The 23,712-nt window shown below is 43.9% G+C and overlaps 1 protein-coding gene across 3 annotated transcripts in view; it reads right to left on the minus strand.

The window, feature by feature from the left end:
* Positions 1-23,712, minus strand: part of SMC1B (structural maintenance of chromosomes 1B) — an 896,774-nt gene that overhangs the window by 276,128 nt on the left and 596,934 nt on the right. For all 3 annotated transcript variants that reach the window (XM_033952101.1, XM_033952100.1, XM_033952102.1), the window contains one exon: positions 12,121-12,266. In XM_033952101.1, coding sequence (XP_033807992.1) covers positions 12,121-12,266 — 146 coding nt within the window. The remainder of the gene's footprint in view (positions 1-12,120; positions 12,267-23,712) is intronic.

Raw genomic sequence — 23,712 nt, forward strand, 5'->3', positions numbered from 1 at the left:
GGCCTGGGCTGGGCAGTGTGACGGAGATCCTCCCTCTTCCCTGTGCTGGGCTGGACTGGGCTTTGAGCATTTGCGCATGCTCAAAGCCTTCTGGTCTCGCGCTCTCCGAGATTCTCAGATTCAGAATCTCGGAGAGCGCGAGACCAGAAGGCTTTGAGCATGCGCAAATGCTCAAAGCCCAGTCCAGCCCAGCACAGGGAAGAGGGAGGATCTCCGTCACACCGCCCAGCCTAGCCCAGGCCAGAAGAGGGAGGATCTTCGGGCATCGGAACCTCCTGTGCATTGGTGCTAGTGCCGGTGCCCAATCGGGGTAAGCGATGTCGTTGTGGTGCTCGGGGGGAGATGTAGGATCGCGGGGAAGGGGGGCAATGCGAGCGGGGGGGGAGGATGCCAGTTCGCAGGGGGGATGCCGTATCATCGGGGGGGGGGGTATGGAGCAGCGTCGGTGGCCTCAAGGGGGAGGGGATGGAGCAGTGCTGGTAGCCTCGGGGGGGGGGGGGAGAGGGGGTGGGGGGAGGAGGTGGAACGAATCAAAGCGAGTTTCCCTTACTTCCTATGGGAAAACTCGCTTTGATATATGAGCAATTTGGTTTACGAGCATACATCTGGAACGAATTATGCTCGTATACCAAGGTTCCACTGTATATCCTAATTTGACACACAGAAAGTTACAGTATATGATACAAGTTATCCTTATGTGACACATACTGAATCTGGTATCAATATGCATTTCTTTGTAGTCTATTGGCCAGGGGCAGGGGTTTAAGTGAAGAGATATGTTTTCTAAAGTTTTAGGTGAAGAGATATTGCTTTTCTAAAGTTGAGGAGTCCATCAAGGGATCTGATCTGTGGAGGCAGTTGATTCCAGTGGCTCGGCATGAAGTGGGAGTAGTACTGTCACTTTGCGGTTTGCAGTTGAAGGGCACAGCCAGGGGGCATTTTGAGACGTATTTCGTCCTGAGAGCAGATAGACCTGTTCAGGACATTTGGAGGAAGCTTAGCTGTCAAGTAGCCTGGCGCCATGCCATGTAAGTTTTTGAATGCTTTTGGATATACAAATCAGATTGTTCAACTAATATAAATTGCACTTAATATGAACAGTCTGTAAATGCAATCCTGATTTATCGCAAGACCTCAAACACCTGAAGCACTACTTATATAATTTTTCGTGCTCTTGCTGGGGTTGGATATTCATCATCGGTCTTCGCGTGAATATTATTCTTATTCAATGCGGGCATAATAGTTTTTCATTACATCTATGTGGTGAGCTAATATATTTAAGAAGAGCACTTATCTTTTCAGCCCGACGGCTATCCAGCCGTTTCACTGTTTTCCTCAGGGGCTCCTACTCTTCGTAATGTCACCTCAATCTTTGTTTGAGTTTTAACACACTCTACTCTCAACGCAAACAGGGTCATGGGCACAGAGGTTTTCAGAAGCCTGATTACCCTGTTTTGAACACGCTGGAGACGTCGTACATTCTTCACCATGAGACCATTGAATAGTGCATTGCAGTAATCCATGTGGGAGAGTACTAAGGCATAGTTGGGCAAAGTCAGACTGAAAAGTAGTTCCTTATTTTACGGTAGGAAGATACCCCTTGGAAGATATGGTTGCAAAGCCACGGTTTGCAATCAAGGAGTATTCCTAAGTTGTCTACTTGGTCATAGCGAGGAACAGGCGTGGTCGCAGCGTTCTTTGCGGATCCAAAGGAGTTCCATCTTGGAGGCATTTAGTTGTAATTTGTTTTTGTTTTTTTATTTTATTTTTATCAAGTTTCCATTATTAACCAAGCATTACATCTTGTACAGAAAGAATAGAAAAAGTCACAATACTTTTAAAGAAATAAAACATCATAAAGAAATATTGATTTATCTTTCTTAAGTTCACAATATTAGGATCCAAGAATACTACAAGCAGTTTAAAGAACTTCTAGAATATTCTAGATACAACAAAAAAAAGAAAAGGAAAAAGCATATCGACTCAAGCCTACAGGAGAGACAAATTCTATTGATATGAGCTCTACATACTTTCTTTCTCAAGGCGTTTCATAGATAGGAAAGCTGTCACTGTGAAGGCTCAAAAAACACATTTTATAGAATGATATTTAACTATACATTTACATAGATATCTTAGGAAAAAGGTTCCTCCAATGAAAGTGACTCCAGATTTCAAAAGTAAAAATTGATGTCTGTGCTTCTGTGTCTTGTGGGCCACATCAGGAAATATTTGAATTTGAAGCCCTAAAAATTATGTGTGTCTATTTTTAAAGAATAATTTCCGGATCCATATTTTGTCTGGCAGAAGTGCCACGGATGCCAATAAAGTAGAAAGGTTTGACAATTTCTTTGTCAGAGGCCTCCAAAATGACTGATATATCTAATTTTTATGCCTTGTTCTGCAGCTTGTTGATCTTGTTGTACTTTAGTTGATAAGTAATAAACTTGTGCAAAAGAAGGAACTGACTTTTCAGGTACCATCAAGACTTCCAAGAAGTATCTCTTTAATATTCCCTTATATCCTCCTTTTGTTCACTTAATCTAGCCTCTGGAACCTGAATTTGAGGGCTTATAGATTTACCCAAATTTATCATCAAGCCCCAGAGAGAGTCTAAAGTCACTTTGGGTGGTTTCTTTACTATAAAAGGTTGTAAATGCACAGTAGGTAATCGCTCACCACTATGTTCCCCATCCTGATGGCCTCCTACTTGATGTTGCTTTTTGCTCCAGTGAAATAAGCGCAGGACCCTCTAGACTCTCCTGCTTCTGAAGGGCGTCCAAAACCATGCTTAACATTACTGGGTTTTCAGCCTCCAGGATAAAGGACACGTCTTCCTCTGATGTCTCCCAATCTTGAGGTGAGCTAGTGCTCTGCGGCTATGGTGGCAGAGTTTTGATGTCGGGACTCAAGTTGGCTTCAAACTCATGGAGATTTGATATGGTCCCACTTGCAACCAGCGGCTCCTGTGGGCCAACTCCCGGCAATACTGGGTATCTCTGAAAGCACCTCAAAAGTTTATAAATCGCACCGAGTGCAAGGACTTCAGAACGCCGCGAGGATCCAGCAGCACTTCTGCCCATTCTCTTTGGCATTCAGGTAATTTTATCTGGTAAAAAGCAACATAAAGTCATCACAGCAGAAAAAGACTTCAAGGCGTCTTTCGGCTTTCAGTCAATCATAGACAACTTGGATGGTTTAGTTGTAATTTCTTGAAGGACATCCAGATTTTGATTTCTGAGAGGCAGTTTAGGCATTTTGCAATCTGGGTGTCAAGGGCTTCGCCTAGTGGTAGGTACAGTTGGATATCATCCGCAAAGGAATGAATCCATATTTGATATTTGTGGATTATCTCTAGAACAGATTTAATAGATTGAATAGTAGGGGGGATAGCAGAGCCCCCTACGGAACACCATATTTGATCTGTTTTGGTTTCAATAGCACACTGTTGAGCAGAATGCTTTGGAATCTGTTATTTAGGAAATAGAAGAATCATCTTAGTGCAATGTCTCAGATTCCGATTTCAGAGAGCTGCTCAATGAGAAGAGGATGGTCAATAGTTTTGAAGGCCACACTGAGATCCAGTAGCACCAGAAGGATATCAGTACCCATGTCCATGAGTTCTCGACAATGTTGAGGAGGATGGTTTCAGTACTGTGGAATTTCCTGAATCCCGACTAGAAGACGGATAGGGTGCCTTGTTCATCGATGAAGGAATGTAATTGGGATAACATTGTTTTTTCCAGAATCTTAGAGAAGAAGGTTAGGTTGAAGACAGGTCTAAAGTTGCCGGGCATGTTAGGGTCGAATGTGAGTTTTTTCAAAATTGGTCTGATGACTTCGTTTGCAGGCACTACACCCGTTTGTAAGGCAGTGTTAATGAGAGGAAGGATGGAGTCTACAAAAGTGTCTTTCACTGCCACTAGGAGGCATGGCAGAGAGGGGTCCAGGTTGGAGTCAGAAGGGCGAATTGTATCTAGTATCTCAACAATGTCATGCGGGAGACTGTATTGAAGTTAGTTAGGTTCCCAGTTGTAGTTTTAGTTGTTTTATTTGAGTCGCAGGGAGACAATATCTGTAACGTAGATGAGAACGTATTTTGTCTACTTTGTCAGCAAAGTAGTCTGATAGCATTTCACTGTCAAGTTTAGTGTTAAGATATTGTCTCCTCGTAATGTTGTGAGTATAATTTTTGTTAGTTTGATTTTAGGTTTTTTGATCTATTGGAGGTCTTTAATAGTTGTTCAGAGTAGTATGCCTGTGTCCCGTAGATGAAAATTCAGTTGAGGACGGGCTGGGGAGGGTTTTGATGGCTGGGATGGTTAAGATGGGCTGGAGTGAGCTTTGATTTAGACTCCAGTTGATGGAACCTAAGCACACTACTGTGCAGGGCTCTGGGTTTCTGGCCCAGATATATCTAAGTAAAGGGACCACTGGAACTAAATAATTAATTTATGGAGTCTGTATGGTTAGGCAGACTAGATGGACCACTTGGGTCTTTATCTGCTGTCATTTAGCACAGTTACTTACCGTAACAGGTGTTATCCAGGGACAGCAGGCAGCTATTCTCACATATGGGTGACGTCATCGATGGAGCCTGGATGTGGACGCCTCACAAGCAGACTTGCTTGAAGAAACTCGAAGTTTTGAGTCGCCCGCGCTGCGCATGCGCGAGTGTCTTCCCGCCCAGTGCAGGGCGCGTCTCCTCAGTTCAGATAGCTAGCAGAGAAGCCAACCAGGGGAGGTGGGTGGGTTGTAAGAATAGATGCCTGCTGTCCCTGGATAACAACTGTTAAGGTAAGTAACTGTGCTTTATCTCAGGACAAGCAGACAGGTATTCTCACATATGGGTGATCTCCAATCTAACCAGAATGGGATGGTGGGAGTGTTGGCAATTTAGGAGAATAAATTTTGTAATACTGTTTGGCCAAACTGTCCATCCCGTCTGGAGAAAGTATCCAGACAATAGTGAGAAATGAACCGAGGACCAAGTAGTAGCCCTACCTCAATAGGTGTAGATCTGGGGAAAGCTACTGAAGCTACCATAGCTCTGACTTTATGGGCTGCGACTTTACTGTGAAGGGGTAATCCAGCCTGGGTATAGCAAGATGAGATACAAGCCACCATCCAGTTGGAGATGGTATGCTTAGAAATAGGATGGCCCAACTTATTTGGATCGAAGGAAACAAAAAGTTGAGGAGCAGTTCTGTGTGGTTTGGTGCATTCCAAGTAGAAGGCCAAAGCACGTTTACAGTCCAGAGTATGAAGAGCTGATTCTCCAGGGTGAGAATGAGGCTTTGGAAAAAACACTGGAAGAACAATGAATTGGTTGAGATGAAATTCAGAGACCACTTTAGGTAGGAATTTAGGATGAGTACGAAGAACCACTTTGTTATGATGGAACACTGTGAATGGTGGGTCAGCAACTAAAGCTTGCAGCTCACTGACTCTTCGAGCAGAAGTGAGGGATATGAGAAACACCACTTTCCAAGTGAGATACTTCAGATGAGCCTTATCAATTGGTTCAAATGGAGGCTTCATGAGTTGAGTAAGGAAAACATTGAGGTCCCAAACCACAGGAGGCGGTTTGAGAGGAGGTTTGACACTGAAAAGTCCTTTCATGAATTTGGAAACCACTGGATGAGCAGAGAGGGGTTTCCCTTCAATAGCCTGATGGAAAGCTGCAATTGCACTGAGATGGACTCGGATAGATGTAGACTTGAGGCCAGAATTGGATAAGTGCAAAAGGTAGTCCAAAACAGAAGATAAGGAAGAATGCTGAGGTTCCTTATGATGAGAAAAACACCATGTAGAAAATCACGTCCACTTTTGGTGATAGCATTGTCTAGTGGTAGGCTTCCTAGAAGCTTCTAAAACATCTCTTACAGATTGAGAAAACTGGAGAAGGGTTATGTTGAAAGGTACCAAGCTGTCAGGTGTAGAGACTGCAGGTTGGGATGAAGCAGAGATCCTTGACTCTGTGTAAGCAGAGAAGGAAAAACTGGTAGAAGGTATGGCTCCCTGCTGCTGAGTTGAAGTAGAAGGGAGAACCAAGGTTGTCTCGGTCACCGAGGAGCAATTAGACTCATGGTGGCATGATCGTGCTTCAACTTGACCAGAGTGTTGAGAATAAGAGGGAATGCGTAGAGGAAGAGATTCTTCCATTCCAGAAGAAAAGCATCTGCCTCGAGGCGATGATAATATATCCTGGAGCAGAACTGAGGCAGTTTGTAGTTGTGGGTAGCTGCAAAGAGGTCTATCTGAGGCGTTCCCCATTGTGAAAAAATGTGATGAAGAGGGGTGGAATGGAGTGTCCATTCGTGAGGTTGCAGAAGACGATTCAAGTTGTCCACCAAGCAATTCTTCGCCCCTTGAATGTAGACAGCTTTGAGGTAGGTGTTGTGGCGGATTGCCCAGTCCCAAACCTTCAGAGCTTCTTGACAAAGGGAGGCAGATCCCGTCCCTCCCTGTTTGTTGACATAATATATGGTAACTTGGTTGCTGTCTGGATGAGGACTACCTGATTGTGAAGAAGATGTTGAAAAGCGTTGAGAGCCTTGAAAATCGCTCTGAGTTCCAACAGATTGATGTGACATTGACGATCTGTACTGGTCCAGTGGCCTTGTGTACGGAGACCATCGAGATGAGAGCCCTAAGCGTAAGTCGAAGAGTCTGTCATGAGGACTTTCTGATGAGGGGGCATTTGAAAAAGCAAGCCTCTGGAAAGATTGGAAGAGAGCATCCACCAACGGAGAGACTTCTTCTATGAAGGAGTGACTGAAATGTGTCGAGAAGGAGGGTCGCAAACTTGCGTCCATTGAGAAGCCAGGGTCCACTGAAGAATTCTGAGGTGAAGTCTGGCAAAAGGAGTCATGTGTACTGTAGAGGCCATGTGACCCAGAAGTATCATCATGTGTCTTGCTGAGATGGAAGAGCGGGAAGTCACTGTATGACAGAGTTGAAGAAGAGCTTCCAGACATTGTTGTGGAAGGAATGCTCTGAGTTGGACAGTGTCCAGAACAGCTCCAATGAATTGTAGAGTCTGAGAGGTTTGAAGCAGAAATTTTGGAAAATTGATATCGAATTCCAAACTTTGTAGGAACCAGGTAGTCTGTCGGGTCACTACAATAACCTCTTGAGACGTGGAATCTTTGATGAGCCAGTCGTTGAGGTAGGGAAACACCTGAAGACCATGATTCCTTAGAGCTTCTGCTACCACTACCAGGCACTTGGTGAACACTCTGGGAGACGAGGCCAGGTCGAATGGTAGTACTCTGTATTGATAATGCAGATTCCCCACCCGAAATCTGAGGTACTGACGGGAGGCCGGGTGAATGGGGATATAAGTGTAGGCCTCCTTGAGATCCAGAGAGCATAACCAGTCGTTCTGCTCGAGAAGGGGATAAAGGGATGCTAGGGGCAACATGCAAAACTTTTCTTTGACTAGAAATTTGTTGAGAGCCCTGAGATCCAGAATGGGTCGCAGATCGCCCGTCTTCTTCGGAACAAGGAAGTAATGGGAGTAAAACCCCCTGTTCTGCTGTTTCATTGGAACTGGTTCGATGGCATGGAGACGAAGCAGAGCTTGAGCTTCCTGAAGAAGAAGGGTGGTCTGGGTAGGATTGGAAAGATATTTTCTTGGAGGAAGCTCTGGTGGAACCTGAGTGAAATGAAGAGAGTATCCTTCCCTGATGATGGTAAGCACCCAGAGGCTGGATGTAATTATCGTCCATCAGTGGTAAAAATGATGGAGACGACCTCCTATAGGGGGAAAATAAGACAGAGTCAGAACGGTGGAGGTTATGCTCTGTTGTAAACAGTCAAAAAGGCTGATTAGCCTTAGGTGCAGCAGAAGGTTGAGGCTTTTGTTGCTTCTGAGGCTGCTGTTTTTAAGAGGAGGGGGAGTATAAGGAGCCGGCTTCGGAGCAAAACTCCGTTGATATATAAGAGCAGGGCATGCAGGCTTGGCAGGAGCTGGCTTTGGCTTGGTTCTGACAATAGAAGCAAAGGATTTTTCATGGTCAGACAATTTCTTGGTGGCTGCCTCGATAGATTCATCAGAGGTCATTGCCCTCACAAGGAATATTAGCTAAGTGGTCTTGAAGATTAGGGTCCATGTCATTGGTACGAAGCCAGGCAAGACGACGCATAGCTACAGAGCAAGCAGCTGCTTGGGCAGACAACTCGAACCATCATAAGATGACTGGAGGAGATGCAAACGGAGTTGAGACAAAGAAGCAAGGACTTCTTGAAATTCAAAGTGCATTTGAGTATCCAAATAATTCAAGAACTTTGGTAGTAAAGAAATAAGGAATTCAAAATAAGTGATGAATTGAAAATTATAGTTGAGGACTTTAGAAGACATCATAGCATTTTGATAGATGCGACGTCCAAATTTGTCAATAGTTTTCCCTTTCTTTCCAGGAGGAACGGTGGCATAAACCTTGGAAGGATGGGACCTCTTTAAGGAGGACTCAACAAGCAGGGATTGATTGTCAAACCCTTTGCAATGCACAGTTTTATACCTAGAGTCCAATTTGCCTGGAACAGCTGGTATGGAAAAAGGTTTTTCCATTCATCGACCAAAAGTCTGATTCAAAAGCTTATGAAGAGGAAGCTTAAGTGACTCAGCCAGAGGTTGAGGGAGATGCATGACTTTGAGATACTCCTTAGAGTATTTAGAGCCAGTGTCTAATGGAAGATCCAAGTCTACAGCCATCTGACGAAGGAAAGATGAGAAAGATAACTGATCCGCCAATGCTTAGCCTCGAGGACATCGAGGCAGCTTGGGTCGAAGATGAAGCCTCAGCAGGAAAAAAGGCATTGAAGGAACATGGTGACTTGGACGAGGCAATCGAAACCGGGATATCCTCGAGGTCCGGCATTGGAGACCTCAAATGAGGAATCTGTTGTATAGTCATAGTTGGGGTAGATCGAGGCTTAGTTGAAGAAGGTCGTTCTTTAGAAGAACTATGCCTGGAAGGATGCCTCGATGAAGGCTTCGATCGTCGGTGAGAACTGTGCCTGGAAGCAGATCTCGAAGATCGAGGAGACTTCGCCTCGGAGACTGAAGCAGCCGATGCTATCAAAGAATGGATAGAACTGGAGGCTGTAGATCGAAGCTCCAGAGGCTTGATGGAGGAACCTCGATGCACTCCCAAAGACTCTGCTCCTTGTATAGAGTGTGAGGAATCCTGCCGAGCCACTCGCAAAGAATCTTCTCCTTGCTTCACGTGCTTGGATACCAGACCAGACACTCGCAGAGACTCTGCTCCCTGGAAAGAGTGTGAAAGCTCAGACTGAGGCAAAGGAAATGGCTCGACCTTGCGGGACTCTGCTGAATGCCCAGGCTGGATAAGAGGAAGCAGTTTGGGTCCCATATTTGTAAGGAACTGAATAAACTGCTTCTCTAACATGGTCTGAAAAAAAGCTGCCAAGGATGGATCCGTGTCTGAAATCCGACCACCTGCTTTGGCTGGAGGTTCCATCGAGGTAGTGTGAGTGTGCTTCGACCTGGGAGTCTTAGGCACTTTAATCACTACCGGTGGAACCGACTGCTGAGCTATCTGACCTGAGGAAACAGGGGAAGATTCAGCAGAAGTCGTCGAAGAAAGAGCCGCTGCAAACGACGAAGGTCTGATGAGGCTTGAGGTGGAAGCAGTAGAAGCAGGAGGAACTTCGGTAGGAGTCGAGGCGGAGGACGCCTTTGAAGTTGAGGGATCATTAGAAGATTCCATCTCGAAGAGCTTGTCCACCAAAATACAATGACGATTGAAAGCACGAGACTGAAGCATTTGGCAAGCCAGGCACAACCTAGGATGATGACTCGGCCCAAGGCACTTAAGGCAGCGACGGTGTGGGTGCGTAAGAGAGATTGCGCGCTGACACTTGCTACACTTCTTGAAGCCCGTGGCAGGCCGGGACATAGAAGGAAAAATAGCCACCACAAGATCGAAGCCCTCGGGCTGCGGCCGAGCGGCCTGTCCCGAGAAATGGATGGAAGAGGGAAAAAAAAAAATTTTTTTTTTTAACTGAAAATTAAAGAAATAAAATAAGAACAGCAATTTGTGATGAAAAAAATATAAATCGTGGTTCAGAGAAGGCACAAAGTAATGAAGTTAAACGCGGAGAGTCAAAGACGGACTTCTCTGCTCCGCGGAAAACTGAGAACTGAGGAGACGCGCCCTGCGCTGGGTGAGAAGGCACTCGTGCATGCGCAGTGCGGGCGACTCGAAACTTCGAGTTTCTTCAAGCAAGTCTGCTTGTGAGACGTCCGCATCCGTGTCCGAAATGGTGGTTGATCGCTGGAATAGTCTTCCACTTCAGGTGATTGAGGCCAGCAGCGTGCCTGATTTTAAGGCCAAATGGGATCGACACATGGGATCCATTTGCAGAATAAAGGCAGGGGAGGGTCAGTAGGGTGGGCAGACTGGATGGGCCGTGGCCCTTATCTGCCGTCAATTTCTATGTTTCTATATGTGAGAATACCTGCTTGCATGTCCTGGGATAAACTATGTTACTAGAGCCCTCTTTATCCCAATCTTCCTCAGACTGGACCTCCCATCTTGCACAAAGCATTGTTGCTGTGGAACTTCACTCTTCAGAGGGAAATGCTCAGCAATTGCATGAGGTTCCATGCGGCCCTTATTAATCATACATGCTTCAAACATCATATTAATGAATTCCTCAGTCCAGAAAGTCCAGGTGGCCCTTGCAGATGCACTTGAGCTCCTTGTTGGGGTTTTGTGGCCTCCACATGACTGCACTTTGCTAGGGACACACTTGTGCTGCTCCCCTGCTTGAACCTCTACTTTTCCCTGGTCCTCAAACTATCTGGACCCCTTCCCCAATTTTGTTTTTCAGGCTGTCAACCTGTTACTGTGCCATGCTATGTGCTGGAAGCTGCAAGTGCTGAAGCTGCAGACCAGTTTACAGTGAGAACTTCTACCTCATCAAGCTTGGAATCCAGACTGCTTGTTTCTTCAGACTGTCTCTCAGGCCCCAATGAACTGGCCGTACCCCTACCAGACCTTACGCATGCAGATGGAGGGGGAGGGGAGAGAGGGAGGAAAGCAGTTGGCCCTGAATCTGGAAAAAGCGCCATGGTACCACTCAGCCTGCATGCAAGCCCACTGTGGCTGAAACCTGGGGTAAGCCTTGCTCCCAATGGATTGGTTCCCGAGCTCCTGGACTGATAGTGTTGGCTCTCTTATTGGGTGCACTACATATTGGGTGCAGTCTGCCCCTTGGATGCAGACCTCCAACTTGAAAGTCGGTGCTCTCCTGCAGCCAGAAATGTCCCAAGACAGGGATCCTCTGTAGCACCAAAAAGCCTTGCAAATGATAAGTAAAAACCAAATCTAAAAGAAAATAAAGACAAGCAGAAAAGACAGACTTCTATCATCTCACTTGTAGAGAGACAACTTGGGAATTGGAGGACAGCCCATAGAGATGGAAGGCGGTGCAAAAGAATGCTAATGAGGTTCTCTACAAGAATTCTTGCGAGAAGGGGTTGACTACCTGAAGGTTCAGGAATAATGGGTATGTTGTATTAGAAATACAAAATAAAGGCTTAATGTTAAAGAAGCAACTTTTTTACAGAAAGAGTGGTAGACGCATGGAACAGTCTCCCGAAAGAAGTAGTGGAGACAGAGACTGTCTGAATTCAAGAAGGCGTGGGATAGGCATGTGGGATCTCTCAAAGAGAGATAGAGATAATGGTTACTGTGGCTGGGCAGACTAGATGGACCACTTGGCCTTTATCTGCCATCATGTTTCTAACCAATATCCAAACCAATGTTGCACCCCTGAGGAAGGCCTTTTATTGCCAAAATGTGGATCTATATTGGGATTTGGATTTTTGCTATTCAATAAAGAACTCTTGAGAATTTTTACCAAGCAAAAAATCATTTTTTTCACCTTGTTTTTATTTGTTGTCTTTGTGGACTTTTTAGGTTGTTATTTTTCTGGTTTATAGGCAATTGATTCTTCTCCACTCATTATTGCATGCTCAGAATTACAGTGAATAAACATCATAAGAACACTTCTCTAGTAATTTAAAAAGGTGAAAACCCTAAAGTGTTGTTCTTTGTTTTTTAAGATACTTTTAAGTCAGTGAGATACCTGTTAATAGTTAATAATTTCTTCCTGGCTTCTTCAACCTGATTTTGAACTTCTCCCACTTCTGATTTTTTAAGGATGAGAAGATTTTTAATCTGCTTCAGTTCAACCATAGCTCCATCAACTGTTTGTAAAATCTGTGATTCATTCTGCATACACAAAATAATTTAAACTTGGCAAATAGTTTTTTAAATAAATGACAATACCTAATGTATGATATGGGGGAAACATCCTAAATTCAAATAAAAATTAGGTTCTTACCTTAATAATATTCTTTCCTGTAGATGGGTATAAAGGTCCTGAACAGCTGGTTAGTCACCCTCAAACCATGTGTTTTTGCAGGACACATCAATCATTTTCTGCAGCTCTGACTCCTTCCTCAGTGGGTTGTGCTGTAATCCCTCAGTTTGTACCAGAGTAATTGAATAGCACCAGATAACCAAAATACACAAACATGAGGGGGTAAAGGGAAACTCCCAAATAAAAGAAGATTATGTACTTACCCTGGTAAGCTCTTTTCCAGTAGATAGGTGAGACATTCTAGACGATAGGGTAATTTCCCTTTAGCCGTATGGTTGCAGAAGGAATCCTCTCCGGATTTTTCACTCTGCCCCTATAGTACTTCACTGGGCTGTTTAGCTCCCTCTACAGTTAGTACCCAGGCACGGAGAGTCACCCAATACACGTGAAGTAGAGGCACCTGTAGCAACAGGCTCAAACCAACTGTTCTGCTCAAGAATTCAACCATTAAAGTGAAATGCCAACATTGGCTTCAAAGAAGCTGAGTAACACTCCCCAATACAGTGGTGCCTCGCATAACGGTTGCCTCGCACAGCGGACGCTGCGCACAACGAACTTTATGTCGTGATCCGTATAACGTACTTCGTTTCACACAACGAAGTCGCCCGAGCTGCATCCTTCCGGGGTTCCTGCGGGGTTGGATCGCAGCGGGGTTGGTCGAGGGTAGTCTCCTTCTCCTTACCTGCCCTGTCGCAGCACACAGCCGAACGGAAATCTTCCCGATGTCAGCGCTGACGTCGGAGGGAGGGCTTAAGCAAAGCCCTCCCTTCCTCCGACGTCAGCGCTGACATCAGGAAGACTTCCGGTCGGCTGTGTGCGGCTGCGGCAGGGCAGGTAGGAAGAAGGCAATGGCGAACGAAAGAGGGGGGAGGGGGCGGTCCGCCCCGAAGAATGTGCACAGCTGGTCAGGTCCCCCGATCGACCGACAACAGGCCCGGCCGACAAACCTCCCTGCCCTGTAGCCGCGAATCTAAATTACCTCTTACAGCAGCTTCAATAATCCAGCTGCTGTAAGAAGGTAATTTAGATTCGCGGCTACAGGACAGGGAGATTTGTCCGACCGGGCCTGTTCTGTTGTCGGTCGGGTGCAAAAGCGCCACAAAGGTGGAGGCAGGGAGGGAGGAAAGGTGGAGTGGAGAAGAAAAGACGCTTAAGGGGGGAGAAGGCCGCTGAAAGCACATGTTGGAGCAGGGGATGAGAGGGAGGGAGAGAAGGGGAAATATTGGACAAGGGCAGAAGGGATGCTAAATCATAGGGTGACAGGCAGAGAGAACAACAGGAAAAAGAGTGGAAGCAATTTTGAACCCTGAGGGTGAGGGCAGAGAGAGGTGGTGAGATGATTGATCATGGGGAGAGGGACAAAAGGGAATAGAGATGGGATAGGAAGATAGTGGAAGTAAAAGGACAGGGAGATGTATGTTTTTAGATGTATCTAAATAAAAATAATAACAAAAAATTTATCTTTTTTATGTCATCTTAGCATATTTTATGCTGCAGAACGAATTATTTTTTTTTACATGTATTCCTATGGGAAAACGCGTTTCACATAACGAACGTTTCACATAACAAACTTGCTCCTGGAACCAATTAAGTTCGTTGTGTGAGGCACCACTGTACATTGAAACATATATACAAATTATTTCCAGCCTTCAAGGGCTGACAGGCATCTAAGAAACAGCTTGGAGAAGAATAAACAGACTGAAAACTAAAAGCAGGTGCAGTAAATACTGGGCGGGAGTCTAGAATGTCTCACCTATCCACTGGAAAAGAGCTTACCAGGGTAAGTACATAATCTCCTTTTCAAGTGCAATAAGTGAGATATTCTAATCTAGACAGTAGGGACGTACAAAAGCAGTCCCCCCCCAAAAAAAAAAACTAGAGTGGGCTTGTTGCACCAACTCTTAAGACCAAAGACCCCAAGGTGGAGTCCTGTCTTACCACCACATCCACTCTGAAGAACTTGGCAAACTTGTGAAGAGAAGACCATATTTCCAGCCTGCAAATCTCCACAAGAGAGACAGATCTATCTGCGGCCCACCATGAGGCCACACTTCTGGTAGTATGTGCCTTAACGGAAACAGAAGACTGTGTCCCTGCAAGAATGTAAGCTGACAAAATGGCCTTATGGATCTAGCTGGAAATATTGGTCTTGGAAGCAGGAGCACCACGCTTAACGGACTGAGTCAGCACAAAGACAGTCAGATGAAACTCCAAGTAGCACAAAAGAATTCTGCGCCCATCCAGTTTATTCAACAGGTGATCCTGAGCCTGGGAACCTCTCAGCTGTAAGTCAGGCAAACACACACCCAACTGCATCCATGCGTGCAGAAGCAAAAAACTGTAGAGGGAGCTAAACAGCCCAGTGAAGTACTAGAGGGGCAGAGTGAAAAATCCAGAGTGGATTCCTTCTGCAACCATGTGACTAAAGGGAAATAACCCTACTGGCTAGAATGTTTCACCTATTGCACGGGAACAACTATTGTTCTGTAAATTACATGCATGAACTATATGAATTTTAAAAATAAACGTTTCTCTTTATACGAGGGCTGTTCATAAAGTATCAGACCTTTATTCATAAAAAATACTTGTATTCAGATACAACAATCTTATACTAATCGCCTTCAAAGTAGTCCCCTTGGGTGGCCACACACTTCTTCCAATGGTTCTGCCACTGTCAGAAGCAGCACTGGAACGCCTCTTTTGAGATTGTTACAACTGGTCCGTTGCATTCTGCATGATGTCTTCTCTTGACTGAAATCTGGTCCCTTTCAGGGGCATTTTTAGCTTGGGGAAAAGCCAGAAGTCACACAGAGCCATGTCGGGAGAATAGGGAGCCTGAGGAATCGTAGGTGTGTTGTGTTTGGCCAGGAAACTCCGTATCAAATGTGAAGAATGGGCAGGTGCGTTATCGTGATGGAGCTGCCAATTGCCTGCTGCCCACAGGTCTGGATGTTTGCATCTCACAGCATTACGAAGGTGACGCAGAACCTCTTGGTAGTACCCCTTGGTGATTTGACAGATCTTGCATCACCAGGGTCCTCACTTGGTCAATGACAATCTCATTTCTGGATGCTGAAGGTCTACCAGAACGTGCTTCACTCTCCACTGATGTGCGGCCATCTCTGAAGAGTTGTACCACTCTTTTATCTGTGTGGTGCCCATTGCTTTGTCCCCGAAGGCCTGTTGAATTTTGCGGATCGTTTCACTTGGGAATCGCCAAGCTTCACACAAAATTTAATACAGTAGTGTTGTTCAATTTTTTCTGTCATTTTGTCAAAAATGAAAATCGGACGGCGCTCACTTACACTTCCTCACTCATTGGCAGTCTGCCAGTGACTGACAGCTTCTGTAGGCGGGAAAAAATTCAAGCATGTGCATTAGGGTCGCCTACATGAGTGCACCAAACCACGCCTCCCTAGCTTACGCAAGAAAAATTAAGGTCTGATACTTTTTGAACAGCCTTCGTATGATCTACTTAGTCAATGGCGATCTCATTTCTGGATATTGAAGGCCTACCAGAACATGCTTCATTCTCCACTGATGTGCGGCCATCTCTGAAGCGGTTGTACCAGTCATGACTATTGCAATATTGCTTATTTATCAATTACTAAGAAGGAATTATTGAGATTATCATTGATACAGGACAACAGTTAGATTGATTTACGGATTGAAGAAATACAATCATGTTACATTATTTTATTGCGAATTGCATTGGTTGCCTGTGGAAGCTTGGGTATTGTTCAAGTTGGGCTGTTTTTGTTACAAGGTTTTATATAGTGCAGCCCCTACTTATCTGGCTAATAGTTTTTCCATAGTTACGCACAAATGCAGTAGAAAAACTCTTGCTCTGTTCAATTTCCCTTCTGTAAAAGGTTGTAAAAAGCAAGAAATTCCTAAATCACTCTTTAGCATCTAAGGCAGCTTCTCATGAAAAAGAATATTGATCATTGTTGCTCACAGCTGTTTCTTACAGACATTTTAGAAAACAGCTAAAAACCTATCTTTTCTCCAAATACCTGACTAGCTGACTCATTCAAATATATGATTATGTTTAATGTTTATAATCTTTTGTAAACTGCGTAAAACTTTTTGGTAATGCGTCTATAAGTGTAATGTTATGTTATGATATGATACAGCTTTTATTTTTTACATAAATGATCGCTGCCTTAAGTTGCTTCTTGCTATCTTGTAAAAATTGTTAACCACGAGCAGTTTTTAACTGGGGTTTTTTGTTTTTTTATAGAACTTTAGATTTTTTTTAACCTGCACTGTATGCTGGCACTTTTTTGTTTAATAGTCTTATTTTTTAATTACTTCTTGTCTAACATAAGAACATAAGCATTGCCTCCGCTGGGTCAGACCAGGGGTCCATCGTGCCCAGCAGTCCGCTCCCACGGCGGCCCCCCGGGTCCATGACCTGTAAGTGATCCTTTACCTAAATCGTGTATTCCTTATTCATTTAGTTTCCTGTATAGTTACCCTCTATCTGTATCCTTCAATCCCCTTCACCTTCAGGAAGTCATCCAATTCCATTTTGAAACCCAATATTGTACTCTGTCCTATCACCTCTTCTGGGAGCGAATTCCAGGTGTCCACCACCCTCTGAATGAAGAAGAACTTCCTAGCATTTGTTTTGAGCTGTCTCCTTTCAATTTTTCTGAATGCTCTCTTGTTTTTGTTGTCCCCGCTAGTCTGAAGAATCTGTCCCTCTCCACCTTCTCTATGCCTTTCATGATTTTATAAGTCTCTATCATGTCCTCTCTAAGTCTCCGCTTTTCCAGGGTAAAGAAACCCAGCTTCTCCAGCCTTTCAGCTTATGAAAGGTTTTCCATGCCCTTTATCATCCTAGTCGCTCTTCTCTGGACCCTCTCGAGTATCGCCATATCCTTCTTAAGGTACGGCGACCAGTACTGGATGCAGTACTTCAGATGCGGGTGCACCATCGCTCGATACAGTGGTAGGATGACTTCCTTCGTTCTAGTAGTGATACCCTTTTTGATAATGCCCAACATTCTATTTGCTTTCTTTGAGGCCGCTGCACATTGCGCCGCCGGCTTCATTGTTTTATCTACCAGTACCCCCAAGTCTTTTTCTAGGTTGCCTTCTCCCAGTACCCTCCCTCCCATCGTATAGCTGTACATCAGGTTACCTTTCCCTATATGCAATACTTTACATTTCTCTACATTGAATCTCATCTGCCATCTTTCTGCCCATTTGCTCAGTTTGTTCAGGTCTCTTTGTAAATCTTTGCATTCCTCAAGAATTCTGACCTTACTGGAGAGTTTTGTGTCATCCGCAAATTTTATAACTTCGCACTTCGTTCCTGTTTCCAGGTCATTTATGAATATATTGAACATCAGCGTTCCCAACACTGAATCTGAAAATCTCGGAGAGAGCGAGACCAGAAAGCCTTGAGCATGCACAAATGCTCAAGGCCCAGTCCAACCCAGCACAGGCAAGAGGGAGGATCTCCGATGCACTGCCCAGCCCAGAAGAGGGAGGATCTTTGGGCACTGGCACCAGCACGTCCTATGCTTTGGTGCTGGTGCCCAATCGGGGTAAGGGATTTCGTTTCAGTGCTCGGGGGAGATGTAGAATCGCGGGGGAGGGGGGGCGAAGTGAGCAGAGGGGAGGATGCCGGTTCGCAGGAGGGATGCCGGATCACGGGAGGGGGGGTATGGAGCAGCATCGGTGGCCTCAAGGGGGGGGGGAATGGAGCAGTGCCGGTAGCCTCGGGGGGGGAGGGAGGTGAAACGGATCAAAGTGAGTTTCCCTTACTTCCTATGGGGAAACTCGCTTTGATATAAGAGCAATTTGGTTTACGAGCATACTTCTGGAACAAATTATGCTCGTAAACCAAGGTTCCACTATATTTATGTCTCACATTCCACAAAAATTTTTGCAGAAAAGATCCGTAACTTTAAGAAGGAAAATCAATCCAGACCTATTCTGATCCTAGTTCCTAAAATCTATATCCCATACTTCTAGAGAAGATTCTATAGAAAATAGCTGGAACGATTGGAGCATTGTTTCAAAGAGCACCTATTCAACCTTGGCCCCCCTTGTAACTAAATCAATTTCTTATGCTAGGAATTCTGCCTGGTTTACCCCACATCATAGAGAATTTAAGCAAGTATGTAGGAAAATAGAACGGAAATGGAAGAAATCAAACTCTGATCTAGACAAGCTTAATTGGAGACTTGCTATTAGGAAACAATTATGAGTTAAGGAAAGCAAGAAAGAAATACCATGGGGACAACTCCAATAACCAAAGTAGTACTTTGTTTAGACCAGGGTGTGAGAGTCCCTCCTCAAGGGCCGCAATCAAATCAGGTTTTCAGGCTTTCCCCAATGAATATGCATGAGATCTATTAGCATACAATGAAAGCAGTGCATGCAAATAGATCTCCTGCATATTCACTGGGGAAATCCTGAAAACCCGACTGGATTGCGGCCCTCGAGAAGGGACTTTGACACCCCTGGTTTAGACTCTGGTGTACATTGACTAGTCTGACTCAAGATTCACACATGCTTCATCCTCTACTGCAGATGCTCTTGCCTCTTTTTTTGAAGATAAAATTTCCACTATTAGGAATTCCTTCTCTGCAGTGAATCTTGAGCTTTTTTCATCAGCTTCTAGGGATAACTGAATGGAGATTCTTGTAGATCATTTTTGGTACCGATTTGACCCAGTGTTTGAGTCTAAAGTTTCCAAACTATGTGATAAGTTAATGAAATGCAAATGTATTCTTGATCCTTTTCCTTCTTACTTATTTGTAAATATTCCATCTCAAGCCATTAGTTGGTTAATTGCATTATTGAATTATGCATTAGAAAAAGGATATTTTGTGTTATACATGGGTCAAATATGTCTCACCCCTCTTCTAAAAAAAAAGCAGGTCTAGATTCTACAATTCTGTCTCATTATAGACCGATCATCAATATACCACTCCTAACGAAACTCATGAAATCAATTGTTGCTAGTCAACTTTCAAATTATCTAGAGAAGTTTTCCATTCTCTTTCCCTTTCAGCATGGATTATGTTCAAGGTTCAGTACAGAAATCCTTTTGGTTTCTCTACTTCCAAGAATTCAACAATTACAATCAGGTAAGAAGTATGCTATGTTGCTCCAATTTGATCTGTCTGCAGCCTTTGATGAAGTTTTACTTTACTTGCTTTCAGAAATTGGTCTAGACCAGTGGTCTCAAACTCAAACTCTTTGCAGGGCCACGTCTTATTAAAGAAATAACAATTTTGCATGAGGTAAAACTTGTTATAGTTTATAAATCTTTCCTTTTGGCTAAGTCTTAATAATAATATTGTAATTTATGGCTAAAGAGACATATGATCAAAAAACTGTTTTATTTTACTTCTGTGATTATGATAAACATACCGAGGGCCTCAAAATAGTACCTGGCGAGCTGCATGTGGCCCTCGGGCTGCGAGTTTGAGACCACAGGTTTAGATCATGCTGTCCTGGACTGGTTCTCAAAATTTCTATCATCTCGCTCTTACTTAGTCGACATGGTTGGCTCTATCTCTAAATCTTGGAGAACCACCTCAGGGTTTCGCATTGTCCCCAATTTTCTTTAACATCTATATGATCACATAATACTACAATCTGAATATTCAAGAAACTCTACTGACATATGCCGATTTTCGTATTACTTGAGGTTGATTCAGATCTCATTAATTTGTCATGTAACATAAATCATTGTATTATTAAACTCCAGTCCTGGGCATCGATGGTCCAGATGAATTTGAAACTTAGGGCTCCTTTTACTAAGGTGCACTAGTGTTTTTAGCGCACGCAGATTAGTGCGAGCTAACCCTGCACTATGCAGCTAGAACTAATGCCAGCTCATTGCTGGCGTTAGCTATTCCGCGCATTAATGCCCTAACGCAGCTTAGTAAAAGGAGCCCTTAATGCTGCAAAAACAAAATTTCTGTGGTTAGACCCTCAATTAGACTGCCTTGCTTCTGCTGTGAATTTGGACTCGGGTGAGTCTTTGAAAAGTGAATTCTCTTCATTGATACTGGGTGTCCTTATTGATTCCTCACTCACATTTAAGGACCAAATCAATTCCCTTGTAAAAAAATGTTTTTTCAGCCTCCGTATCTTAAGAAGAGTAAGAGCGTGCTTTCAACAACATCACTTTTCTGTTCTGGTTCAATCGGTTATTCTGGCCCATTTGAATTATTGCAATGCAATGTACTTGGGTTTATCTAAGGTCAGCTTGCAAAGACTCCAGTTGATTAAAAACACTGCTGCCAGACTCATTTTTGGTAAATTTGACCATGTGACTCCATTGCTCCTATTTGGTATTTTTATCACTCTTGTTCCTTTAGACTGGAATGTACACAGATCACACCTTGCAAGAAGCTCTCAAAAATTGAAACTTTCTGTCCGTTCTTTTAAGGGTAAATCTAAATCTCTAAGAAAAGTTAGTCAATCTTTCTCTTTCAAACTGATAGAGCTTTGGAATAGTATGTCAAATCCACTAAGAAACTTAAATCCCTTTTTTTCGGAAAGCTTTAAAGACATTTCTGTTTGCTAAACATTTTGGAAATTAGTTATATTTTTTTTAATCTAGCCTATTCTTCTTTTACTCTTACTGTTAACCGAATCGAGCTCCTATTGGTGATGACCCGGTCTACAAATCTAAGTTTAATTTAGTTTAGCACACTGTTATTTATTCTAAACTAGACCTTAAGCTTATATACCGCATCTTCTCTATAAGGATAGAGCTCGACATGGTTTACAAGAGTTTAAGAAAGGAAAATATAATAAGAATCAGTGAATCAGTGGTTATATAGAGAGCAGCGGAATTTACATTTTTGAAAATAGCCATGTTTTCAGATGTTTTCGAAATAATTGGAAAGAGCCAAAATTACGCAGCTGGACAGGAAAGTTATTCCAAAGCTCAGTAATTTTAAAGTAGAGAGATTTCCCTAATTTTCCAATATAGATAATGCCTTGTAACGAGGGGAAAGATAATTTAAGCTTTTGGATAGATCTGATAATATCAGGTCTCACAGAGTTCCAGGATAGAGGAATTAAAGGGGGAAGAGTACCATGTAAGATCTTAAATGTTATCCTGTTAACAACACTGGTGTGCAGTTTGATAATATGCTCCTATATCCTTTGGATCATCTCACTTGGGTACAGCCACTGGATGATAAATGGATCTCTCTCTGTATGAACAGACACCATTTCATTTCAAGTGTGAACAAATATTTGGAGTACCTGAAGCAGTATATAAGAAATTAAAATAAACCAATAAATCAGTTTAAGATGTATGCGATCTCCCACCAAAGGATAACTCCCACAGAGTTGATCCGCAGCACGTGGGCAAACACGCAAAATAAATAAAGACTATAAATTGAAAACAAATCACGAGCAGAAGAGATTGATTTCAACCATGCAGTAAGCTGAAGGAACAAACTGAGCATGACAGGAAGCTCCCAGGCAGGTAGCCCAAAGGGGGGGTGGGTGGGTACAAGTTTTATAAGCCCTGCAGCCGAGGCTAAAGAGGATACAAGATCCCATGAGTTCAGCCTCTAGAGGGATTGTACAAGAACTAGGTTAGGAAGGGAGCGAAAGAGAGATGTTGCGGTGGGTGAAGAAAGAAAAAAAGAAAATTCTTGGACATAGGTGTGTGGAGTAGGAGGGAAAGAGAAATGATATACATGGGGAAGAGGGAGGATAGGACTTGATAATGGTGAAGGGAAGGAGAAATAATACACTGAAGGTGAGGGAAGAGACAGATGCCAAACCACGGAATAGAAGGAGAGGAGAGAGAGATGCCAGACTGCATAAAGAAGAGGAGAGAAGGAGAGAAATGTTAGACCTGGAATCTCTCTCCTCTCATGGTCTGGCTATGAGAAAGAGAGGAGAAAGATGCCAGATCATATGAGGGAGAAGGGGGGAAGACAGTTGTCTGACCATGGAAGAGTGATGAGATGGTGCATAAGAACATAAGAATTGCTGCTGCTGGGTCAGACTAGAGGTCCATCTTGCCCAGTAGTCTGCGCTCGCGGCAGCCCTTAGGTCAAAGACCAGTGCTCTAAATGAGTCTAGCCTCACCTGCATACGTTTCAGTTTAGCAGGAACTTGTCCAACTTTGTCTTGAATCCCTGGAGGGTGTTTTCCCCTATAACAGACTCTGGAAGAGCGTTCCAGTTGTCTACCACTCTCTAGGTGAAGAAGAACTTCCTTACGTTTGTACGGAATCTATCCCCTTTCAGCTTTAGGGAGTGCTCTCTTGTTCTCCCTACCTTGGAGAGGGTTAACAATCTGTCTTTATCTACTAAGTCTATTCCCTTCAGTATCTTGAATGTTTTGATCATGTCCCCTCTCAGTCTCCTCTTTTCAAGGAAGAAGAGGCCCAGTTTCTCCAATCTCTCACTGTACGGCAACTCCTCCAGCCCTTTAACCATTTTAGTCGCTCTTCTCTGGACCCTTTCGAGTAGTACCATGTCCTTCTTCATGTACGGCGACCAGTGCTGGACACAGTACTCCAGGTAAGGGTGCACCATGGTTCGTAACAGCGGCATGATAACCTTCTCCGATCTGTTTGTGATCCCCTTCTTTATCATTCCTAGCATTCTGTTTGCCCTTTTCACTGCCACCGCGCATTGCACAGATGGCTTCATCGACTTGTCAATCAAAACTCCCAAGTCTCTTTCCTGGGAGGTCTCCAAGTACCGCTCTGGACATCCTGTATTTGTGCATGAGATTTTTGTTACCAACATGCATCACTTTATACTTATCCACGTTGAACCTCATTTGCCATGTCGATGCCCATTTCTTGAGCTTGATTATGTCACGTTGCAGATCTCCCTGTATCTTCACTACTCTGAATAACTTCGTATCGTCCACAAATTTAATCACCTTACTTGTTCTACTAATTTTCAGATCGTTTATAAAGCCGTTGAAGAGCACAGGTCCAAGCACCGAGCCCTGCAACACCCCACTGGTGATGCTCTTCTAGTCCGAGTATTGTCCATTTACCCCCACTCTCTGTTTTCTATGCTCCAGCCAGTTTTTAATCCACGAGTATTTCACCCTCGATTACATGGCTTGCAATTTTCCGAAGTAGTCATTCATGTGAAACCTTGTCGAACGCCTTCTGAAAATCCAGATATACAATGTCGACCGGGTCGCCCTTGTCTATCTGCCTGTTTATTCCTTCAAAGAAGTGCAGCAAGTTTGTCAAACACGATCTGCTTTTGCTGAAACCATGCTGACTGGTCCTCATCAGCCTGTGTCCGTCAAGCTGATCAATGATGC

This window comes from Geotrypetes seraphini, chromosome 7, assembly GCF_902459505.1.
Source record: "Geotrypetes seraphini chromosome 7, aGeoSer1.1, whole genome shotgun sequence".
NCBI lineage: Eukaryota > Metazoa > Chordata > Amphibia > Gymnophiona > Dermophiidae > Geotrypetes > Geotrypetes seraphini.